Raw genomic sequence first — 10724 nt, forward strand, 5'->3', positions numbered from 1 at the left:
CCCCCGCGGTTCTTCATTTCAGCTGGCTTTGCGGTAAAGCCGTGTGCCGCTCGGCTCCCGCTGCAGGTCGCCCCTGGGCTGCTGGCTGAGGGAGAGCTGAACTCTGTCCAAAGTGGCGAGCAATTGTCGTCTTCTCCTCTCTCCAGGGACACTCAAAATCAGAAGCAACTCCTGACAATTTCTCCGTGCGTGGCAGTGGTGACCATCCAGTTACCTCCGTGGGGATTCAGCCTGCCAGGTCTGGTGCGGAGGAGGCTGCCTTGGCTGCTGGTGCCGAAGGAGAGGTTGGTTTGGGCTGGGAAGGACTCCTGGTCTGGTAATGGGAACGCTGGTCTGAGCTCTGGAAGGGGAGCCCCGAGTCCAGCGCAGAGATTCGCATCACCCAGCTGAGGACAAGGAGGAATAAACCTGAGCTGATCCACTTCCATCCCACGGGAGCGCTCCTGGGAGGGTAATTATTTCATGTTCTTGTTGTTTTATTCACTCGGCGGAGCAAGTTTTGTAGGAGCGTGAAAGAAAGCGGCAGAGTTAGCTGTGAAGCGGCGGGTGCTTTGTGCATCTGCCGTGCTGGGAGAAGGGGTTCGCTGCTGGGGGCTCCCGATAGCAAAGCCGTGTCTTTGCGCCTGAGCTGGAGCCACCTGTGCCGCCGTGGTCCCACAAGCGTCCTCTCCCCTTGGCCTCCGCTGAAACTGGACCGGCTGTGGCCACGTTGTTCGCACGCATCTGAATTGGTGTTTGTTGTTGCTGGGAGTTACTGCTTATGGTTCCGGTTTCAAGGGGTGCAGCGCAGTTTGGCCCTGTAAATGCTACACCAGGTGTGGCTGGAAGGGGCCAGTTCCTGGGTCTGGAGGCAACTGCGTGGGATCCAGAGAGAAATTATTAAGATTAATTTTAAAAGTAGGTTTTACTGTGTCTGCTGTTGCCCCCGGGAAGGTGTTCCAGAATCATATTTTACTGCTGGAAAGAAACCTTGTTCTTATTTCCAGCCTGACTATGCTCATGTTCCCCTTGTCCGCCAGCATATGTCAGGAAATACGTGTGTCAAAACTGCGAGTCGATGGGTTCTTTTTGCACTGCTTGCATCATCTTCCTGAGAACTAAAGAAATAAAACAGGCCTGAAATGAAAACAGACGCCGCTAAGCGCAAAATGTAACTAATTAGGCTGGATGCTGGCCCTTTGAGTGGCGTTCTTTGTTCCGGTGTTTGCAGGAGTCAGTCGCGCTGCGATGGCACTTCTTGGTACCCTTGGGGAGCGGATCCTTCGGGTCTTACGTACGTGTCTCTCCCTGAGAGTTTAGGGAGCCTCGTGGTGTGAGGAGGGAGTGCCGGGAGCCGGCTCCTGTCAGCTTTTCAGCCTGGCTCCAGGCAGCTGAGCTCAGGGTGGCTGGAGGCCCCAGGACCCGGATCCCGTGGCTGCTTACGAGCCCTGGGTTCCCCTTGCTCAAGGGGCTCGGATCGCGTTGTGCACGTGTGGGAACGGGACTCTCTCGGGATCCTTTGTGCTCCTTCCCGATCAGCTGCAGCGTACAATGAGCGAGCGCTCCGGCCCTAACAGCCGTCTCGTTTTTATTCCTGTTTGTAGCTTGGCGCCTCGGAGGAGAGAGGATGGCTCAGGAGACGAACCAAACGCAGGTGCCTCTGTTGTGTACCACAGGCTGTGGGTTTTATGGCAGCCCCCGGACTAACGGGATGTGCTCCGTTTGCTATAAGGAGTTTCTACAGAGACAGCAGAGCAGTGACCGGATAAACCCCCCAGGTAGAGGATTTTTGTCTGAGAAATTTATCTTAAATGGGGGCCTGGGTGCAAACTGTGTTAAGCAACTGGGATAGAGCACGGTACTGGTACTGGCCACCAGCAGAGTCGTTCCCTGCTGGAAAACTCATGTCTGTCCCTTTTTGTGTAGACCCAAGCCTCTAAATCGAAGACCTTGAGCACTTCTGTTCCCTGTAAGGGCATAAATTGTTTTTTTTCCCAGTTCCAGCTGTTTGTGAAGCCCCAGCCCAGTCAGCACCTTCCAGTAAACTGTAAAACTTCACTTGCACCAACAGTGGCCCAGATTTTTAGCTGTTGCCTGCTCCCTGAGTCACGTGTTGACTGCTGGGAATAACGATAGATCCTCGAAACGATTTTTTTATTTGGGAAGAATTTGGCCTTTTGGGTTTGCCTAATTTTCTTATCTTAATAGGGTTGACAATCAGAAGCAATGAAAGAAAAGGTTTGTGTCTTGGAGCTAAACAGAGCTGACAGGTCTCCGAGCTGGGAGGCAGCTGGGTGCGCCAAGGGGTGCTCTTTCCATCATTAGCTGGGTTTTCTGCTGCTGAGAGTTTGTGCAGATGCCCCGCGTACAGGCTTTGCAATACCGCTGAGAAATGCCTTCTGCAATCTTCCACAGTTTTGTTCCTGGGTGTAATAATGGCTTTCCTTGAATTACCCGCCCAAAATATATATTGGGAGCACGGCTCTTCCTGACAAAGGGTTTTTCTAAAGCCCCTGACTTAGATCCTTGGCTGACATAAACCAACGTGTTTCTGTCGAAGCCGGTTCCTTTCAGCAGATGAGGATCTGGTTCTTAGAGCTTGGAGAAGTTGCAAGGTAACGCTGGGCTCCAGGTATGTTGGTAACTGCAGCGCTTTCACCTATGCTGATAGGAGAATATTTGTGCTGATGTGGGGTTTACTCAGCAGTGTTGAGGAAAAGAAGGGGAATCAAAGAGTGACGGAGGTGTCATGGGTGACTGAAGTCAGATTTTACCAGGCATGAAAAAACCATGCAGTAATGGAAGGCACGCAGCACGTAACTCCTGCGAATAAACTGTCGTCCCTCAAGAGGGAGTTCGCAGATCCCGAGGAGCTGAGCGGATCTCCGTAAATGAGGCCGGCAGTCCTTGGGAAGACGAGCAGCTAATTTCAGAAGGAAGTTATGATCCTGATACAAGGAGTCATTCCTGATCCACTAACATATGGATAGCTGCACTGGGTCACAGTGAGGTCTGCCTGGCGCTGATGTGCTGTCCTATGCACAAATTTGGAGGGGGGAGTATAAGAATAGGGGTTCTGGGAGTGATCCCAACTGGGGTGCACCCTCCCAGCTCCTGGTAGGGAGCAGGAGGTTAAAGCCTGCTGAAAGTGCTCACCCTGCTTTCTCCTTGGCTGTCAAGCACCCGAGGAATTTGCTGATGTTTTTAAGAGTTTACCAAGACTGTGATCTTCTCTCGTAGCGCCCAGTGGTCCCAACAGCAGCCCCATGGCTTCAGATTCAATTGCAGGGCAGTGTGCGGAGGGAGACTCCACGCCTGAGGATGTGAAAGCCAGGTAGGGGCATATTCTATGGGGCAGGGGGGATCTACAGCCACGCTAACAACCAGCCCTGGGATGCAAAGGGTAGGCTTTCATCCTTCGTGCGGCCAAGGGGATCTGTGAAGCGGGCTGGCTCACTCTTTGTTGTGACCCTGGTTTATCTGGAAGACTGAGATATCCCTGATGATGATGAGTCAGGTACCAGAGGGTTGGTAATAAATTAAAACCTGTAGTAAACTTAAGTGGCATCCTGGTTCTGTGAGAGCCCGTGCACCTTGTCTGTCACTGGCTGTGTTAAACTATTCTGTTTCAACTCAGTCCTAAGTGAAAGCCCCTGGTGATGATCCGGTCTGGAAGCTGCGCCTGCAGGATTAGGGACCTGGGTCGCGTTTGATAGGAAGGACGATAGCACTGTGTTGAGCTCTGCCATTGCAGTACAGTCCCAACTCTGTTTCCCTGTCCCTGGACTTGTTTGGATGGGCTGTTGCCTTGGCTTTGAGATATAATTGGGTGGAAAAGGAAACTGAGATCATCACAGATTAAGTCCATTTGTGTCTGTAAAGAATTCTGATCCCTAATCTCAAGGGGAATTGGCCTGCTGTACTCCTGAGCTACCTCTGAGCATAATGAAAGTAACTTTAGAGGCTGAAGATCTCTCCCCATAACCATTCATCGAAAGCAAATAATTGCGTTTGCTCTATGGTTTGTTTGTTGCAAATGCCTCCAGTGCTCCGACTCCTGTGACCCATCAGATGACGGCCATGAGCATATCCCGAGAAGAAAACAGCAGTGAGACAGAAGAATTCATCAAGACAGAAGAAGCCTCATCAGCATCTTCCTCATCAGGTAGATGGTGTGGCTTTTGCATGAGTCTGAATGACACCAGTCTCGGGAATTGGTTTGGGCAGCAAGTACAACACTGGCCACTAACTCCAGGGGATGGTTGTTACCTCCCGGTGGGAAAGGCACACCTAGCAAGAGAGCTAAGGACAAAACAGCTTATCTCTTTCTGAAACGGGGAGGAGAGAAAATGCTGTGCCTGAGGGCAGGCCGATAGAGATTGCTTTGTGGGCTGAGGGCTGAGTAGCTGCCAGCCCTCGACTGGCTGGCAGGAGGATAATCTTCCATGACGCCTAGCCTAGGGAATGGCAGAAAGCCCGGAGCGTCCCACTGCCTGCTGCACGGCTGTTGTTGGCTGCAGTTCCCTGCCATCTCACGAGGGAGGAAAGGAGACGGATCCCGGTGTGGCCTTGGGAGAGAGGAGACACGCTTGCGGCCGTGCCCAGGGGCAGCTGCAGGCCTGGTGGTTGCCACCCTGTGTGATGGGAGGCGTTCCTGCCCCTCAGAGGGGAGCGGTGACGCTGTCACTTTGTTTGTGAAGTGGGCACCTTGAAGTGGTAGAAGAGCACGGGTGTTGTCCAGCAGGGCACGTTCACAGTCTGAGTAACAGGGTGAGCCGTTGTGTTGCAGCCGAGCCGTAACCGAGTGACACTGCGTTGGAGACACCCTCCTTGAGTTCAGCTGACAGTTTGCTTGCATTCAAAGCTAAAAAAAGCCCCAAGAGTTGTTGGTTGCTGAAAGAACAGGCTGTAGTCACTGCACATGAGTGTGCATTTTGGATTTGGTAATCCCTGCTGTGCAAGCCCGGGAGGCGATTTACAACAGGTAGGCGAGAGACTATTTGGTGAAAGAGAGGCTTGGAAGAGCCTGCCCCTTCCTTCCAATGGTGGGGTTTTTAGAAAGTTGCTTAGGGTCAGATCCACAAAGCTATCTCTGCCTCTGACTGTGTGTCTCCTTAGCCTGATTTTCAGAGCGGCGTGCGCTGCAGGTGTGTATCTCCTAGTGGTTGGAGCTCCTCCCTCCTGTTGACTTCTCTAACCTGCTTAGGTACTGTAGGAAATCCTGCTAAGCATCAGTGACCTTTAACAATCTGGCTTTCAGAGCTCAGTTTTCCTTTTGGTAGATTAGAGACAGCGATGAGTATCTGTGTAAAGCATTCTGAGACCTACATACGAGGAACACTTATGTAACAGCAAAAATAATTAGGAGTACTTACAAGGGGTTAACTTTTTTTTTTTCCCCTCTGCAAAGATTAACTGTAGGCTCAGCTGTGCAGTTGAGTTACTGTACATCAGCTAAGCTGTAGTGACTATCCAGATGCGTGCTTAACCTATGGCAAGGACCAGGTAATTCTGCTTGGTTTTACCTTTTCTCAGCAGGAGCTAAAGGGCATCACGTTACCTTATGTATGCCTTCGCTAAACCATAATATATCCTTGGTGTTCCTGAGCCTTGAACTTAAGGAATTTGAAATAGAGAGAAAACATGAGGCTGCGTGAGGTGTAGATCTCTGTGGAACAAGGCAGATCTCACAGTTTGGGGTATGTCGGCCAGGGTGGCGTGCGCACAGAGCGGTTTGGCACACACCCAGAGTCGGTAGGGCCTCAAGCAGCTCCTGTAATAAAATGAATGTCTTGCTTGGTTTATCGAGAAGGGTAGCAAAACTCTTGTCTCTGTTTCAGGTACCCTGCTTGAAATATCCCAGAACACAGCTGAGGGAAAGACAGCTTCAGAAAAACCGAAACAGAAGAAGAATCGCTGCTTCACTTGCCGGAAGAAGATAGGGCTGACTGGTAAGACCCTGGCTGTGGGGATAACTTGCCTGTGGCCTAACTAGACTGGTTTTATAGCCCTGCGAACAGATCTCCTTGCGCCGTGATGCTGCCTGGGTTTAGAGGGTCGGCGTGGGTCAGTGGTTGGAGGTACCCCTCTAAAAAGTACTTTACATCTGCAAGACATGGTGCTGCAGGGGCAGCAGGAGGGGAGCTCCGACCCCCGAACAGCGCTGTCCCAGGCAGTAGCCTGGGGAACCTGCCGCTCGCTGTCAGGGTCCCTGCCAGCCCTGGGATGCAGGATTGTGGAACGGGATGGAGCCGTGCGTCTCGGGTTATTTCTGCCACTTGGCAAAAGCTGCTTGCAGAAGCAAAGGCAGTGCTTGCTGTGGATCTAATTCCGCTCTTATTCAAGTCAGGGATAAAGCTTTTATAACAGTGACGTGAACTGAATTAGACCCAAATTTAAAATCACGCTCCAGGACTCATCCCATTCGTTAGCACTGCTTGACTTCCTGAGAGCAGGGTGGCTCTTGGTGTTCAGCCTGTAAAGCTGAAGAGAGGGAAGTTCTGAGATGGTGTCAGGTAACTGGTATCAATGGGAAAACTGCCCCGGGAAGGCAATTCATGAAGTAATAAACTTGGCTGTGGTTTGTTAATGAAAGCATCATTCCCCTAAATTGACTCTGGCATTTAGCGTTTCCTTGGAAAAAGTTAACTCTAGAGCCGTGCCGGGCACGCTGTTCTAGCGGAGCGCTCGCCCCTTTAGCCTCCTCGGTGCGTTCAGCAGCCAGGGACTGCACACGCGCTTCTGTTTTCATCGGGCGGAAGCTGCTTTGGCATGGTCTGGCCTGGGAGGTTTGCCCAGCATCTGACACTGTGGAACCTGAGCTTGCCTGGATGTTTGAAAGCGCTGTCATAGAATAAACATGGGTTTACAAGCCTAGGACTGGGCAGGGTGCTCTGTGTCCAGCCTTCAAATCTGCAGGGAGGATTGTTTTCCTGGATGAATGTTCCCTTCAAACTGTGAGAAGTTTCCTCTCCTTTAGGAATCAACTTGAAGAAAAATCCTATGAATTCAGGGTGTTTAGGACAAAAGGAGTTTTCTCAAACAGGAGTACACTGGCACCTTGTAGCAAGGTCTTTGTGGTCTTTACAGCCTGTAGTTGGGAAGACCTGAAAGGAAAGAGCGTGAGTCACTGCCAGTGTGACAGGGAGCTGATCTGCTCTCCTGCAGCAAACCTCCTTCCCACTCTGTGCCTCAGTTTCCCAGTGTGCCATGATAACCGTAGCACTTCAAACGGCATTATCTCCAAGGGAAGTGACTAAATTATGAATTTTGAAGCCTAAATAGCTCGAAAGTGATCTAACGAGGTGAAGGTTTTGCTGCTTTGCCGGTCAGTCCAGCTGCTGCTGTGTGACGCCTGGGGAGCCAAGCTGGCTCGGAGGGCTCGGTTCCAGCTCAGGCTGCCTCCTTGCAGCCTGGGGATCCTGGTCTGGATTAGCAATCTGGTACTCTGCAGTCCCCAGCATGTCCCTTGTCCCTGGGGAATGCGGAGAGCAGCTGCTCTGGGAGCGTTTCCCACCGCCGTGACAGCTGGGGCTGCCCAGAGCGCGCCTGCGCTCACAGGAGCGGCTCAGCCAGAGGAAATCGAAGAGCGACCTGTGGTCTTCCCCCACACCGAGACTCCCTTTTGCCTGCTGGGGACAGCAGCCCCCCTCCCTCATCTGACCCTCTTTCTGCATTAGTGGAGTTTCCTGGCCTGGCAGGAAAGAGCGGGGGCCGTGCTGCCTTCCTGTCCAGCTGGACGGGGACTAACACGGCTTTGTCTCTCTGTTCTTCCTCCCATCAGGCTTTGACTGCCGCTGCGGGAACCTGTTCTGTGCCATTCACCGGTACTCCGACATGCACGCCTGCCCCTACGACTACAAGGCAGAAGCCGCCGAGAAGATCCGTAAGGAGAACCCCATCGTTATCGCTGAGAAGATCCAGAAGTTGTGAAGGGGGCTGAGCAGCTCCAACTGCAGCCAGGTGGCCTGGTGCTCCTCCCCTTCCTCCCAGCCTTCCTCTTCCTCCCAGCCCCATCCGGGGTGCGATGGGGACTCCAGCAGCACACACGAACCAACACTCAGACACGGAGACTCTTCGCACCTCTTTGACAGAAAACTGGCGTTCCTTCTCTCCCTTCCTGCCCGTGCCACAGCTCAGCTGATCCGTTCTCCACCAGCTTCCCAAGGGAAAAGGGACCATCCTGCCCCACTGCTCCGGTGCTGAGACCTTCAGACTTGTCTTCCGCCAGGGCGGTTTGCGTGGTCCGGGCAGCCTTTCCCTTCAGCCGGCAGCTCTGAGTCCTGCCAACCACCCGGCACTCGCGGCTGGAGCCCGTGAGCTGCCGCTGGACTTCGTTCCCTCTGCCCCGCCGTCTCTGTGGCGGGTGTAAAACCGGGAGCTGGGGAATCCCAGCAGTAAGGCAGGTGTTTGGTCTCGGATGCCGAAAAGAGGATTCTGTAGTTTTAATGCCCCAAATACCTTGCCCCTCCCTTTGAGACGCTGTTGTTGAAGCACCGGGATGGTTGAGCAGCACAGTAAAGTTATTTTGTGGCTTGAAGCGATGTTAGACACGCTCTAGCTGCAGGTCAGGACCTTTAGGGAAGTACCGCTCGCTGCCTCGCGCCTCTCGCCGTGGGGAGGGAGCTAGCCTACCGGGCTTGCTGCATCCTGGGACGTGGCTGGGCTGCGGGGCACCCTTGTACCAGCCCCCCGTGCTTCAATGCCCCGTGAATAATTGCTGGCCGCTTCCCAAGCGAGGTTTGTTGTAACGCAGCGGCGCCTGCGCCTCTTCTCTCCGCTCCCTGCCTTCTGCCTTACACGATTCTTTCTCATCAGGGTTGTGCACAAAGCTCAGATCTCCAAACCTCCCTTTCTTTTCCTGTCCCTGCATGGAGGCGGACAGCGGGGACCCTTCCTCCCCCTTGGGCCTCGTGGATCCTCGGCCTTTTTCCCCTATGAGCACGTTGGCTTGGGAAGCCCACCCGAGCCTCCCTCTGCTGCTCCTCCCCGTGGGCCAAGACAGGGACAGATCCCCAGGGGATGCTCCAAAAGCTGGACAGAGGGATCTGGGGCACAAGGAAAGGCACGGGAAGGGCTGCAGGGCACATGAAAAGTCGCGAGGAGGGTCTTGTGGTGCCCAGAAGTGCAGGCAAAAGCCCATGGAGAGCCCTGGGGAGAGACGCTTGGAGGGCTCTGGGCCTGCTCAAAGCCTTGCAGAGTTCTCAGGGGTGCTGGAAGACTCAGGGAGGGCTCCGGGGTGCAAGGGAAGGCAAAAGGAGAGCCTTGGGGTACACTTGACATGCTCAGAAGACTCGAGCTCCCCAAAAGGCACCTGGAGGGCTCTGGGGCACGCATATGGCCACGCAGGCATGTGGAAGGCTCTGGGGTGCAAGGAAAGCCAAAGGCCAGGCTTGGTAGCACTCCAGAAAAAACATGTGGAGGGCTCTGGGGCTGCTAGGAAGGGAAACGCGGGGCTCGGGTACGCAGCAAAAGGCAGGCGGAAGCTCCCGGGGCATTCTGAAAGCCACCTCCGCACCACGCAGGGCCTGCGCCCGCCGCAGAGCCCCCGGGGGGGCCTCTCCTCCCTGGGAACGCCGGGAGCAGGGCTGCAGCCACCGGGCTCCTGGCGGTCTCACAAACAGAGAAACCCGGACGGGTCCCGGGGGAAAAGCAGCAGCCTCTGCCCCACTTCTGGCCATCCCACGCTTTGGAAGCGCTTCCCTCGGCATCGACTCCTACAAGGGCGTCAGAGAGCGGAGCCGTAGGGGCCAAACTGGCAGGCGGGGAAAACCATGGCAGCTCCTTCCAAGCGTCGGCTTCCTTCCCCCGTTCATGGAAATTCTGCCCCGGTGATTGCGGGGAGATCGTTCCAAAGGTTTTGGTCGTTTTTTTCCTGATTTCAGCCCAAGCGGTGTGCGCCCTGCAGCAGCTACCATTGTACGGTGTTGCCGGAAGGATTCAGACCTCCAAAAATGATGCAGATCTCCCACCGGAGCGGAGGGGAGCCTGGCTCTTGCCAACCTTTTCCTTGGGTTTTTACTTCTGGGTGATGTTGGCGGCACGTTTTAGTGCCGGGATGCAACCGGGACATAAAACCATTGAGGTTTTGGCTGAGAATGAGCCGTCGTTCTGAGGGGGAAAGCCATGAGGAATTGCAACCACCCCTTGCTTTGCGTTCGCACGAAGGTCGTGAGCCCCTGCGGAGGGGAAGCAGCTCCCATGGATGCAACGGGAAAGCCCACATGGCAAAAGGGCAGCTGCCTGCTTCTCCACCACCTACCTTTTTCCCTTTTATTTCCTTCCTCTTCGTGAGTGTAAATATTAATACAATCTAGTTTGCTTGGATGCTGTGGATGGTTTGTTACGGGCACGGATGCGTTGCACACCAGTACTGGCTTATCTTTTGCCTCTTCTGGGGCGGCTGTGGGGCTCCGTGCCTCAGTTTCTCCATGGATAATAATTAGTCGTGCCCAGTGTGTGCAGAGAGTCAGATTTTCCATTTCTCTTCCCACCACCTTGGTACTTGGGCTGTGTCCTGGGGCTGTGTCCAGCACCCCTAAGCCCTGGAGGACCAGATTCTCCTTTGGTGGGGGAGCTGCTTTCTCTTCTACCCACATTTGCAGAGCTGGAGCTGGAAAGCACGGTGACAAAGAGCGGGGGTGTGTGTTGAAGATCCCCCAGCCCAACCGCTCCCCTACCCCTGCCATCCCACCCCCAAACCCTGGCCCTCAGCACCGCCTCTGCCCGGCTGTTAAATCCCCCCA

At 54.1% G+C, this 10724-nt stretch overlaps 1 protein-coding gene across 1 annotated transcript; it reads left to right on the top strand.

The window, feature by feature from the left end:
* The first annotated feature begins 6 nt into the window (after positions 1 to 6).
* On the top strand, positions 7 to 10249 carry LOC104127747 (AN1-type zinc finger protein 5-like). Its single transcript, XM_009640445.2, has 6 exons — positions 7 to 451; positions 1584 to 1757; positions 3220 to 3313; positions 4026 to 4144; positions 5820 to 5930; positions 7763 to 10249. Exons 2-6 carry the CDS (start codon positions 1607 to 1609, stop codon positions 7909 to 7911), a joined length of 624 nt encoding a protein of 207 aa, XP_009638740.1. The 5' UTR covers positions 7 to 451; positions 1584 to 1606; the 3' UTR covers positions 7912 to 10249.
* Positions 10250 to 10724: the final 475 nt, after the last annotated feature.

Source organism: Egretta garzetta, unplaced genomic scaffold, assembly GCF_000687185.1.
Source record: "Egretta garzetta isolate BGI_Z169 unplaced genomic scaffold, ASM68718v1 scaffold476, whole genome shotgun sequence".
Taxonomy (NCBI): Eukaryota; Metazoa; Chordata; class Aves; order Pelecaniformes; family Ardeidae; genus Egretta; species Egretta garzetta.